This window comes from Nematolebias whitei, chromosome 20 (genome assembly GCF_014905685.2).
Source record: "Nematolebias whitei isolate Nwh7 chromosome 20, NemWhi1, whole genome shotgun sequence".
In the NCBI taxonomy this organism is placed as follows: Eukaryota; Metazoa; Chordata; class Actinopteri; order Cyprinodontiformes; family Rivulidae; genus Nematolebias; species Nematolebias whitei.
The window spans coordinates 6631122-6644266 of record NC_056517.1 but is presented as its reverse complement, the minus strand read 5'-3'; the positions used below and the strand labels follow the sequence as shown (position 1 = coordinate 6644266).

Here is a 13145-nt window from a genome sequence, read left to right as displayed (position 1 = left end):
CGAGACGGGAGCTGTCCACGACAGGCGAGGCGAGAGCCGTACACGACAGGCGAGACGAGAGCTGTCCACAATGTCCATTCAAAATGTTACTCTAGGTTCTGAAATAAATCTTTATTTAAATCAGAGTAGAGAACAAGCTGCCCCGCCCCCTTTCCCAGTGTGTGTCACTGTTTATTTACAGTGTGTGTGTGTGTCACTGTTTATTTACAGTGTGTGTGTGTGTCACTGTTTATTTACAGTTTGTGTGTGTGTCACTGTTTATTTACAGTGTGTGTGTGTGTGTCACTGTTTATTTACAGTAATGCTTCACTTGACACCACTAACAGGTTTATAAATAACTGACGCTCCTCGACTCCACCCTTCTTCTTGCTCTTCAGTTCCTTCATTTACTTCTTCTCGTTGTTCTGAAATATCTGTTCATACGGCGGTGGCGGGTGGTTGCAGTAGGACGGAGGTGGTGGATAGGAGGTCATCATCATGTGGGCGGAGCTAGGTTGTGCGGGGTACGCAGGGTGAGTCATCATGTCGCCTCCTGTCATCCCGTATGAGGCCTGCAGACTGCCCGGCTGCTGAGAAACTACAAAAAAACAAGACGAGGGTAAAGTCAAGTCATTCTGCTCATAACACACAACTTAAAGCAAATATTACCCAACAAACAAACCGGAACAAATAAAACATTAAAAACAAAAAAAACGAAGTCCAGATGACATGATTCAACCTTTTTTGTTGTTATATACCTGGATGACTGAGAAAACAAACTTTGTGTTTTTGAAACCATTAGTGAAAAGGCCAGACTTCAGGGGTATCTGAGGCAGGCTTGAAACACAAGAGTCAGGGTGGCTTCTGGGTAATACCAGATGGCTAGGCCTCAGACTGACGAAGCCTCTTGGACGAGGGGCGAAACGTTTCTTTTTTAACAAAAAAACGAAGTCCAGATGACATGATTCAACCTTTTTTGTTGTTATATACCTGGATGACTGAGAAAACAAACTTTGTGAATAATAAACAGTATTTGTTAGTGTGAGATATAGTGAAGCTATCTGAACATTATGTAATTCAAATTTAAAATGATGCTAAACATATAGCGTGAACACTAAAGTTGAAAATGAAGACATCAGGTGTGGAGCTGTTAGACGAAGAGGTCCCGCTTGACGTCAAATCTGTCGACTCTTATCCAAAATCCAGCTTTAACTTGTTAAGTTGTTGTTAGCTGAGCTTTTTAGCTAACAGGAAAGAAGTGTGCCGAGGCAGCACGCATGCGCATTAGGTGAAGGTACAAAATTCACAGCGCCATCTAATGACCCGGCATTGTAACTACAGCGGATTCGGGAGGGCGGGGGGGGGGGGGGGGGGAATCCTCAGGATGCATGTAAACCCAAAATCCGACCGTGTCAACGCAAATCTGTTCCTCCAATTAACATACGAAAAAACCTACGTTTCACCCCATAGTGTCCGTGTAAATAGGGCCCGAGTGATACTAGCAATCACAGCATTGTAAGAGGGGGACAGTTGAACCCGGAGGCCTCCACCCCTGTTTAACGATGGACGATTTCTTTTCACAAAGATGGCCTCCTTTACTCCTCTCTCAAACCATCGTTCCTCTCTGTCCAGGATGTGAACATCTTCATCCCTGAAAGAGTGACCACTGGCCTGGAGATGAGTGTAGACCACAGAGTACTGGCCTGATGATGTTGATCTTCTGTGCTGGGCCATCCTTTTGGCCAGTGGCTGTTTAGTTTCCCCGATGTAAGACTGATCACAGCCCTCCTGACACTGAACAGCATACACCACATTGCTCTGTTTGTGCTGGGGGACTGGATCTTTGGGATGAACCAGTCTTTGCCGTAATGTATTTTGGGGTTTAAAAGCCACTGGGACGTTATGTTTAGAAAATAAACGTCTCAGTTTCTCTGATACTCCCTCAACATATGGAATGACCACTGGTCTGGGTCTGGGTTCCTCCTTTTCACCTGATGGCTGACTGGAGTCCTGTTTGGGTTTCTTCTCTGCTTTCAAGAAGGCCCAGTTAGGATATCCACATTGCTCTAGAGCCTGTCTTGTGTGGGATTTCTCCTTCTGCCTGGCTCCTGAGCTAGTGGGGACGCTGTCTGCTCTGTGGTACAGAGTCCTGATGACTCCTAACTTGTGCTCCAAAGGGTGATGGGAGTCAAACTGCAAATACTGGTCTGTGTGTGTGGGTTTGTGGTACACCTCAGTTTGCAAATGTCCTCTATCAGAGACTGAGACCTCACAGTCCACGAAAGCCAACTTGCCATTTTTTACATCTTCTTGTGTGAACTTGATGTATCTATCCACAGAGTTGATGTGGTCAGTAAAATGTTGGACTTCCTGAGATTTGATTTTAACCCAGGTGTCGTCAACATACCTGAACCAATGACTTGGTGGTGTCCCTGAAAAGGACGTCAAGGCTCTCTTTTCTACCTCCTCCATGTACAGGTTGGCAACAATAGGAGAAACTGGAGACCCCATAGCACACCCATGTTTCTGCCTATAATATTGCTCCCCATATGTGAAGTAGGTTGACTGCAGGCACAGTTTCAAGAGTTGACACAGTTGTTCTGTGGAAAGCGTGGTCCTGCTGCTCAGAGTGGTGTCTGATTTTAATCTTAAACTGACCACCTCTACTGCATCATCAACAGGAATGCACGTAAAGAGTGATGTGACATCAAAAGAGACCATTGTTTCGTCAGTCTCCATGATGACATCCCTCACCTTGTCCACAAAGTCCATGGTGTTCTGTATGTGGTGTTCTGAGCTGCCAACTAAAGGGATGAGTACAGACGCCAGATATTTGGAAACATTGTAAGTGACAGAGTTAATCATGCTAACAATAGGTCTTTGCTTCCTGACTTTGGAACTTTTTAAAACTCGTCCTGAAACAACTTTTTACATGTTTTTTCCTCCGAACCTACTCAAATTTAACTTTTGTTAAAAAAATCTTTTGATTATACTGTATTTTTTAACACCTGCAGTTATCTTGTTTTTTGTTTGTTTTACCTGTATATTGAGTTTCTATAAAGGCACTTTTTAAATAAAATGTAATGTTATTCTTATTTTTAATATATAATTTTACATAACATTTTGGTGAAAATGTAACAGTTTCACATCTGTGTCGTCTCAATATACTATAGAATATGTCACTCTGCCAGCAGGTGGTATGTATTTTTTAAGGAATGCTAAAATGTGATGACAGTAAAATAGTGGACCGTCTTCAGAAGGTTTAGAGGTTTCAGCAGGTACCGTGTGAAGGTGTGAACCTGTTACCTGGAGTGGTGATGGTATGTCTGGTGAAGGAAACGTTGAAGGCGGGCTCGTCTCTCAGGGGGTATGGATACATCCTCCTGCGGATGAAGAAGCCCGCTCCACAACAGAACAGCACCCCCATCATGAGCAGCACCCTAAGACACAAACAGAGCCTGGATTACACCTCCCGCCCTCATCAGGATGTGTTCAGTCCAACTTTGTGTCACCTGTTCAATTCAAATTCAACAATACTTTATTAATCCCAAAGGGAAATTATTTGTAGTAACTCGTTATCCTGATTTCATTAAGAGATGTTATAGATACTGATGGCTGTAGACAGGAAGGATCTCGTGTAAAAGTCCATCCCACAGTGGATCCTAAGAAACTGGTTGCAGATGCCGTCCGAACCATCCACCCAGACTCGGCTGGCCTCTCGGTTCCCCCGGGCTGTAGGACCACCCGAATGCCAGGCAGAAGTCATCCCAAAGCGATGGCCACTCCTCCCAGCAGTCTGCCGAGCTCCTTGTCGCTGCGGACAGCCAACTGTAGGTGCCAAGGGACGATCCGTCCTTCTGCTGTCATGAGCCGTGTTTCCTGCTAGTTCCAGGATCTCAGTGGTCAGGCACTCGAGCACAGCTGGCAGGTAGATGAGAATGCATCCACAGAACATCCTTTCAACTCATTTGAGATTTGGGGCTGTAGCTGAGATATCATTTGAACTTTTGAGATGTTAATCAGCTGCTGTTGGTTGTAGAAAACTGATGTGTTGCCATGGTTACACATCATAACATATGCAAATCTCAGAATGAAAGTAACAGAGCTGCTCCAACATGGTTCTAGGCGCAATTCTAGAACCAAAATTAACCCAATCCAACTCAACGAAACCAGTTTGTTGAACCCAAACTATGAATGATGTTTCTACTGCAGCACATATCTGAGGTACAGAGCTCCAAACTGGACTGAATGCTCCCACTGGTGTCTGTGGGAAACTTTTCTTTATCAGCAAGTTTAGATGATTATTTTATCAAGATCCTCTCACTGGAACATGTTAAGAACTTGTTTGCACATTCAATGGCTCTGGATCCATTCCAAAGGACAGAGATCTCTGGGTGTTGATTAAGGGAGCAAACATTGGCCCGGTCTCTTAGCTGTGTCCCAGTTGAAGCTGGAAGGGGACCAGTGTCCCTGTGGGCTGGTACAAGTACTAGTTTTATATTCCACCTCCTTCATGCTGTTGGTAAAATAAATAAAAAAAAAACAACTAGAATGTTCTTTTTAGGTGAGTTCACAGTTTTGATCTCTACTGTATGTTCAGTTTTTGTTCTTTCATGCTTCAAATAAAGCTCATGTAACACCATGACTGAGAGCGGGGAAGTGGGGGTGAATTAAAACCCCACACTGGTCGTGTGCTGACTTTGGTTCCAAGAATACAACATGGTCCCTTCTAGAAAATGGCTCCTGCTGGTTCCAGTTCCCAACAAGTAGAAATGGCGTGGAGTAAAACATGTTTATGATCGGGCCAATCACGTTGTGTCAGTCCAGTACACCCACTAAAGCCCTGTTCATTATTTGGGCTGGTCTTGTTCTGTAGGTCTGAGGGATCACCCACACCTTGGTGTTCTGCAGAGACCTCCTCATCTGAAAAGGAGGCACAGAGACACCGGACACGCTCTGTCGAACCACTGTTATTTAGAATCAACTAGATTTGAGGTAAATTGGTTAAAAAAAGCTCCTGATCTCTTTAAATCGTCATGACTGCAGGAACTGGTGAGGAAGAGATCCACATCCTGACCCACCAGCCTGGTTTCTGTCCTCTTCTTGAAGACCAAACCAATTGCATTTAGCAGTCATGATGGAGTTTGAATGCTACTCCTTTGTACATTTTGTAACATTTATCTTGTGGTAAACTTTTTAAAATAGAATGAACCAAAATAAAATAGTTGATTTTTGGAGAAAAATTAGTTACTTAGCACGGTGGCTCAGTTGGTAGAGTTGTTGCCTCTCAGCGAGGAGGTCGCCAGTTCATATCCTGGCCGGGGACCTCTCCATGCATGCGTGGGTTTTCTCTGGGTACTCCAGTTTCCTCCCACAGACCAAAAACATGCATGTTAGGCTGACTGGTAACTCTAAATTGTCCCCAGGTGTGAGTGAGAGAGTGAATGTTTTTCTCATTTGTCTCTGTGTGACCCTGTGATGGACTGGACACCTGTCCAAAGTGTTCCCCGCTTGTCACACAGTGACTGCTGGATATGGGCACTAGTGATCCCTGTGACTTGAAAAAGGAAAAAGTGGGTAAAGATAATGGGTGGATTGATGAAATTAGTCACTTTGCACTTTGGTAACAGTTTGTTTTAAATGTGCTCTATAAATAAATTTGACATGACTTGACTTTGATTAATGGGTAACCAATACATTGGTTAAAAAGTAATCAAAATAAAAGAAATATGCAGTAGTAGCAGCCCTGTTGATGTGGTACTGGATCTGTGGGACCAAACCAACACCCTAACGTGTGCGGATCCAGCTTGGGTTCTTTGTTCAGCTCCAAGTTTTGTGCATGTGGTTTATTGAGACTCACCAGAAGTACCAGAGTCTCTGGATGGACAGGGCTCGGACACAGCAGCGAGTACCGCAGCAGTCCTCATAGGAGCGACATCTGAAACGCACGAGAAAACAACTGCAGCAGCTGGAACATGGACATACTGATCAACATAGTCACAGAAACTTATCAGACCGCATATCCTAATGCATGCTCAATAATCCATGTAGAAAAATCTAAAAAAAAAGAGATAGAAAAAAAAATGCTATGCTGTCTGGGTAGGTCTCCCAAGGAAGATTGGTTCTAGCTGACAGGCCAATCAAAGAGTGATTCCAAAGACTCTTATGGACACAAAACAGCAAGGAACTCAGTGTGCCTTGCCCGGACGTGGGTTACCAGGGCCCCACACTTTAGTCAGGCCTGGGGGAGGGGCTCGTCTGCGAGCGCCTGGTGACCGGGTGTCTACCCATGGGGCCCGTTTGGGCTCAGCCCGACCAGGTAATATGGGTTTGTCTTCATGTGGGCCCACCACCATTATACAAGCGGGGCGCCCCGCCCCATCAACAGAACCGAGCACCCCGTCTACCGAACCCCACCCACCTGTCTGCACTGATGTAACGCTAAACTAGCGGCTCGCAATGCAGGTGCACTAGCTAAAAAGCTAAAAGCAGCCTCTTCCTTCATGCTGAACCCTCACGCTGAACACACCCCCGCCACTCAAAAACTGTCGGTACAAACAGCACACGGCTCAGATGTGCGTCTGTCTCTCCCCCGCACCGACCCCCCCTCGCAAAAAAACAAAAACAGTCGGTTCAGACAGCGCACGGCTGAAATATGTCTCTGTCTCTCTCCTCTCAAACACACTGCTCTAAAACTGTCAGTACAAACAGAACGGGGCTGTCTGTGTCCCCCAAAACTGTTGGTTTAAACAGCGCGCTGCGCAGCTTAAGACGAGTCTCCGTTCCAGACATTTTATTTGTGCAAACCGCTGCAGCGAGCCAACGGGGAAATCGAGGGAAGGCAGAGTATGCATTTACATGAGTAAAAGTTGGTGCACAAACTGTACTCTGATAAACAGCTCTTGCTCCAAGGCTTTGGAGCAGCTAACAGTGAAATGTCGACCACATTATCTACCCCGCAAGTTCACAGTGGCTTTCATAACAGCTGTTTACATAACTGTTTACATAACCGGATGCTATTGCTAATGACGCTCTGCAGGAGCTTCATGATCATTTCAGCTCGCTGCAGAGCAAACACTCTGAGGCTCTTTACATAGTGGCTGGTGACTTTTAATCACGTGAATCTAAAAGACTGCCTCCAAAGATTTTACCAGCATGGGGCCATACCAACACGTGGAAACAACATGCTGGACCGTGTTTACACAAACGTAAAAGATGCATACAAAGCCGAACCCTGCCCCCACCTAGGACTATCTGATCACATCTCAATCTTCATGGCTCCTGCTTACCTTCCCCCACTGAGAAGCTCCAGACCAGTACAAAATAAAGTTAAATCTTGGATCCAGAATAGTGGCCCCATAATAAAAGATTGTTTTGAATGAACAAACTGGGAGGTCTTCAGAGAAGCTGCTGAATATGGTTGGGCGCTAGACCTGAAACAATACAAATCCTCAGTTCTGGGGTACATTAGTAAATGTGCTAATGATGTCACCATCAGATATGTTAAGAGTTACCCGAACAGGAAGCCTTGGCTGAATGCAGAGGTTTGCACCCTGTTGGAAGCCAGGAATACTGTCTTCAGGTCTGGAAATTTACAGGAGTTGAGAAGGACAAGGAAAGAGCTGGTTGCTGGTATTAAAAGGGCAAAGGTCACACATGCACATATGATCCAGGGTCAATTCATCTCATAAGACCCAAAGAACATATGGAGGGGCATTAAGTACATAACAGATTTTAAAGGCAGAAGTGAACAATGCCCTTGAGACCCATCACTGCCTGATGCCCTCAAAAGGTTTTACACACGCTTTGAAGACCCGAACAGACCATCCAGCACCAGACTCACCTCACCTCACCACTGGACAAAGAGCTTCTCAGCATGACCTCAACCAAAGTGAGGAGTACTTTGCCGACATCTTTAACTCCTCACTTACCCTGGCAACAGTTCCCACCTGCCTGAAAAACGCCACCATCATCCCAGTCCCAAAGAACTCTACAGTGGCTGGGCTGAATAACTACCGGCCAGTGGCCCTCATCCCGATAGTCACTCCATGCTTCGAAAAACTGGTCATGACCCACATCAAAGCAACCATCAACATCAACGAGGACCCTCACCAGTATGCTTACCGCAAGAATCGATCAACATAGGATGCCATCTCCTTTGTGGTCCACACTGCTCTCACCCACCAGGAGCAGAAGGACTCCTACGTCCTTATGCTCTTTGTAGACTTCACATCTGCCTTAAATACCACGATCCCCCCAAACCCTGATGGACAAACTACTCACACTATAACTAAGCCCCTCCATTTGCAACTGGGTCCTAGACTTAATAAACAGACTGCAGTCAGTGAGGATCCACAAATTCTCCTCCTCCATCATAACCCTCAGTACTGGCTTCCCTCAGGGATGTGTGCTGAGCCCTCTCCTGTTCACTCTGTTCACGTATGACTGTGCACCTACCCATCCAGGCTGTCACGATGTAAAGTATGCAAATGATACAGCGGTGGTAGGATGCATCACAAACAACGATGAGTCCAGCTACAGGCAGGAGGTGGAACACCTGGAGAGCTGGTGCAAAGAGAATAACCTTCACATCAAAGTGAAGAAGACGAAGGAGATGATTGTGGACTTCAGAAGGAACAAAACCACCTCACCTCCTTCTACAGGTGTGCAGTGGAAAGTGTCCTACGCTCCAGCATCAACATGTGGCATGGAGGCTGCACAGCTGCCGAAAGAAAAGCTTTACAAAAAGTGGTGAAGGCTGCACAGAAGTCTGTTGGAGTCAGTCTCCCCACCATCACAAACATCTACACCAACAGATGTAGGAAGAGGGCCACCTGCATCATGAAGGACCACACTCACCCAGCACACACTTTTTGCCTTTCTCCCCTCAGGAAGCAGGTTAAGGAGCATTAAGTGTAGAACCATTAGACTGAGGAACAGCTTCTACCCCGAGGCTGTTAGACTCAAGAACCTCTAACCAGGATAATCAGTATGAAAAATCACATGTTGCTGCTGATCTTTTTCATGTTGCTGTGTTCATTCGTGTTCATCTGCTCACACAGACTCATGTTTGTGCTGCTGTTCGGCATATTGTGTTTTTCGTTTTTATGCTATTAGTGCTTAGTGTATTTTTGCTGATGTTTTTCTTAGTTCATATCTTAGATCTTATTACTGTTTTTCTTTTACATTTTATTGTTGGATGTAACTGGGACCCTGTGTACACAATTTCGCTCCACCACATGTACCACATGTGATGCGAATGACAATAAAGAATCTGTGAATTCTCTCAGAAGAGCTTGCTGTGGAAAGAGATGTCTAGATCTCCCTGCTCAAACTGCTGCCCCCGTGACCCAACTTTGGAACAAGCGCAAGATAATGGATAGGTAGATGGAAGACCTCTATCATTGGGGCCAATTCAGAGTGGATCCACTGTTCTTACATGTCAGGAGTCAGCGAAGGTGGTTTAGACATCTGATTCGGATGTCACCTGAGGGCCTGTTTCTGGAGGTTTCATCTTTGGAAGGAGACCCTAGACTACCTTCTCAATAACAGGCGGTGATTTTGCTGCCTACTCAAGTGTCTGGCGCTGCCTACCCTGTCGAAACTCAACTCAAGCAACAATGCAAACAATAGTCAACAAATTGGTCAGCACAACCAGAGATGTCCGATAAAGTATAAACACGTCTTTTTTTTTTTACATAAAAAAACCACCTATCGAAGGAGATCATTGAGGTCAACATGAGTGTTGCTTTGGAAAATTGACAAAATGCACTTTATGGATCATCTAACATTGAGAACAATAAACAGTCAAACTTCTGCAAACTTCTCCCTTGTGGTCAGAATAATGATATGCTTGCATTGTATTGAGCTCAGCGAGTTAAAAACATAATTTAATTGGTGAAACTTACATGAAGTAGATAGGATAACCCCCTTCAAAATACCAGCAGTACTTTTTGGCTTCCACAGACTGAAAAAAAGAACAAGTCAGGGTGTTAGGGGCGCAAAAACTGAGATGATGAGTAAAAAAGGATAAACAAAATGTTTTAGAACTAGCGTACAGGTTGACAAACATAGAAAATACTAGTGCTAGCAAAAAAAAAAAGGAAATGTCGATCTTTGGGGAGGCCATGGACAACTAGTTCTGGCTGTCACCAGCAAACTGGTTGATCCACCAAGAGAAGGTGCTATTTATAAAATTGAGTTTGTTGCAGCTCATCAGCCTGAAGAAGTCTTTTGGATAAATGATGAAACATTTCAACAAGAAGAATCCTTCCAGAGGACTTCACTTAACCTGGTTAGATTTTCCAACCTGGATTATTGAGCATGCATCAGGATAGCAATCTTTGACTTACAGACATGGACACATTTGTTTGTTGTTATTTGTTTTGTTTTTATTAATATTGTTAATTAAATATATTTTTATTTATATGGGGGCGGCTGTGGCTGAGCGGTTAGAGCAGTCGTCCTCCAATGAAATAGCTGGGGGTTTGAATCTACCAGCAGTCACATGCCGAAGTGTCCCTGGGCAAGACACTGAACCCCTCATTGCCTCTGATGCGTGTCCCATCAGTGTATGAATGTGATCTAAAGCACGGATTGTTCTTTGTAGAGATCTAGTATAGAGCTGTATGAATGGGTAAATGAGGACACAGATTGTAGTATAAAGCACTTTGAGTATCTTGATTAGATAGAATGGTGCAATATAAGTACAGTCCATTTACCATTCTTTGATGCTGTGATCTTTTTGTTAGCACTTTAACTGTTTTAAATGTGCTATATAAATAAATCGGACTTGACTACCTCAATGACCTCTGCCGTGTTAATGGACTTGTCTTCCCCCGTGTCCTCAGACTCTGCCTTCTCAATGGTGGACATGGTATGGTGAATGGATCAAACAGAACTTTGAAGTGCTGCTTCTACCAAATCTTCAGTCTGGGTCAGCAGTTCCCCACCCAAACCAAGCACAGCCTGGGACATGGCCCACTTTCCTTTTCAGAGTAGTTTGCCAGAACCTCCTCAAGGCCAAACAAAAGTCCTTCTCCATGGCCTACCCAAATTCTTCCCATGCCTGAGTTTTTGCGTCTGCCACCACAGAAGCACAGTCCTTCTGCAGTTCTCCTGCAGTTCTCCTGCACTCCCGTCAGCTGCTTCAGGAGTCCTCCAGGACCTTCAACTTGATGGCCTCCATCACCACTGATGTCCACCAGCAGGTCCTTTGGTTGCTGCTGCAATCGACTCCAATGACCTTCAGGCCACAGACCCTGAAAGCCACACCAGCATTAGAAGCTTTGAACGTGGCCCATTCGGATTCCACGTCCTTGAGCCCCCCCAGACATAGGAAACAGTTTTCCTGAGGAGTTAAAGGTCTACCAGACATTTCCCGCTCACCCCTCACTATGTGTTTATGTTAGTCGTCTGTCCAGCAACCTCCCCTGGCACTACATCCAACAGATGGTGATCAGTTGACAGCTTTGTCCCACTATTAACCCAGGTGTTCATGTCATAGGGCAGCAGGTCTGATGACACAGTTACAATAACAATCATGGTCTAACTAAGGTGGCCTAGTACCAAGCGCCCTTATGGACCACCCTGTACTTAAACAAGGTGTTTGTTATGGACAGCCCATGCCTAGCTCAGAAGTCCAATAACAGAACACTGTTCAGGTTCAGATCAGGGAGGCAATTCATCCCATTCACCCCCTTCCAGATAGCTCTCTCATTGCCCACATGGACACTGAAGTCCTCCCTGTAGAACAACGGAGTTCCCAGACAACACCATCCAGAGACTTCAGAAAGGTTGGATCATCTGAACTGATGTTGGATGCAGAAGCACAAACAAGTCAGAACCTTCCGTCCTGCAGCCCGAAGACACAGCGGGGCTGACATAAGGAAAATGTTGACGTTGTCCAACATTTAATCTGCTGTAAAAGTACTTTATAGGATTATAACCTGAGAGCATTATAAAAAAATTAATCCAGTGTTTATTGAAAAATTTTACCAACAGACATGAGCCATATGGTCTTTTCTTTTCATAAATGTGTTTGTACGAGTGTGGTGATGGTGGGGTCCTACAGGCTTACTGAAGACTGACGGTCACACACCAGCAGCATCAAACATGATAAATCTGTGGCAGCCATCGTCTCCGCTCCCACCGTGAGACTGCGCATGCGCCAGCAGGAAGAGCTCTTTGTTCTGTTTCCGGATGGTCTGCGTTCAATGGCCGCAGGGTCGGCCAACCTAAATATCAAGCTGCGTTTGGTTTTCTGTTTGGTTTCGGTCGGTGACCTGCCAACCGAAATTGACAGAGGGTGTTGTAGTTATCGATAGGTTTGACATTTCTAAATCGATGATTGAGCCACTTGAGTTTGAGAAGCGAAAATCTCGTTTGGAGGGAATTTTGAATGGAGTTTGGCGAGTAACCGGCAGAGTCACCTTGCTGCCGGCTGAGTCCCAAACCGCTGACAAACGGAACCAGAACCCCGTTTTCTGACTGTCGGTCCAATCTCTGAAAGCACAAATAAACAGCTCGCTCACCTCCAGAAATAAGCACAATATCACGGCTGCACCGGCTGCCGGGCTCCGCATAGCTCCGCCGGAAGGGCAGCGGAGGCTCCGCCGCTACAGGAGGAGAAACAGGAGGAGGTGCTCCTTTATCCCGACGCCTCTTTCATTCTCCAGCTGCCGGGCCGGGTCAGACCGGACACCCCCGCATCCACCGGGTCTGGCTCTCACCGACGGAAGCGACTGTGCGCGGGTTTATGTCAGACAAGTGGCGCCTCTAGAATATTTTTAGTGGGGGCTGGGCACTGAAAGTCCTGGGGTGGCACCAAAAGTTAGAACAGAATTACAGGAGATTTGTTCTGTTTTCATAATTCTGTTCATTCAACAATTTTGTAATTGTATGAATTTTAGGTGATTCTCTTATTATACCGTTAATATTATTATTGCTTCTGTTAATTTTATTTATTTCATTTACATTTTAAAATAAATATGTCACACGTTGACATAAAACAAAAATTCTGAATGAAAAGGAGTAGTTTGAAGAAAAAAAAAATCTTATATAATCTACCCCTTTTCCCAAAAGTCAATCTACAAAAGCAACTAAGTTTTAATCAACCATCCATATAGACACATGTTTGAACACAAAACAGGCAATATATCTATATA

At 45.0% G+C, this 13145-nt stretch overlaps 1 protein-coding gene across 1 annotated transcript; it reads right to left on the bottom strand.

Annotated features, from left to right (window-relative positions):
* Positions 1 to 273: 273 nt before the first annotated feature.
* vopp1 (VOPP1 WW domain binding protein) lies at positions 274 to 12710 on the bottom strand. The gene is made up of 5 exons (XM_037693856.1): positions 12513 to 12710; positions 9888 to 9946; positions 5840 to 5917; positions 3286 to 3419; positions 274 to 577 (listed from the first exon to the last, which is right to left on the bottom strand). Exons 1-5 carry the CDS (start codon positions 12561 to 12563, stop codon positions 387 to 389), a joined length of 513 nt encoding a protein of 170 aa, XP_037549784.1. The 5' UTR covers positions 12564 to 12710; the 3' UTR covers positions 274 to 386.
* Between the last annotated feature and the right edge of the window lie 435 nt (positions 12711 to 13145).

Coding starts and splice junctions, on each gene's coding strand:
- vopp1 (XM_037693856.1), bottom strand. CDS start 12,563: ATGCGGAGCCCGGCAGCCGGTGCAGCCGTGATATTGTGCTTATTTCTG. Junction 3,420..5,839: donor CAGAGACTCTGGTACTTCTG/GTGAGTCTCAAT, acceptor TTTGTGTCTTAG/GGTGCTGCTCATGATGGGGG. Junction 578..3,285: donor ACATACCATCACCACTCCAG/GTAACAGGTTCA, acceptor GTTTTTTTGTAG/TTTCTCAGCAGCCGGGCAGT.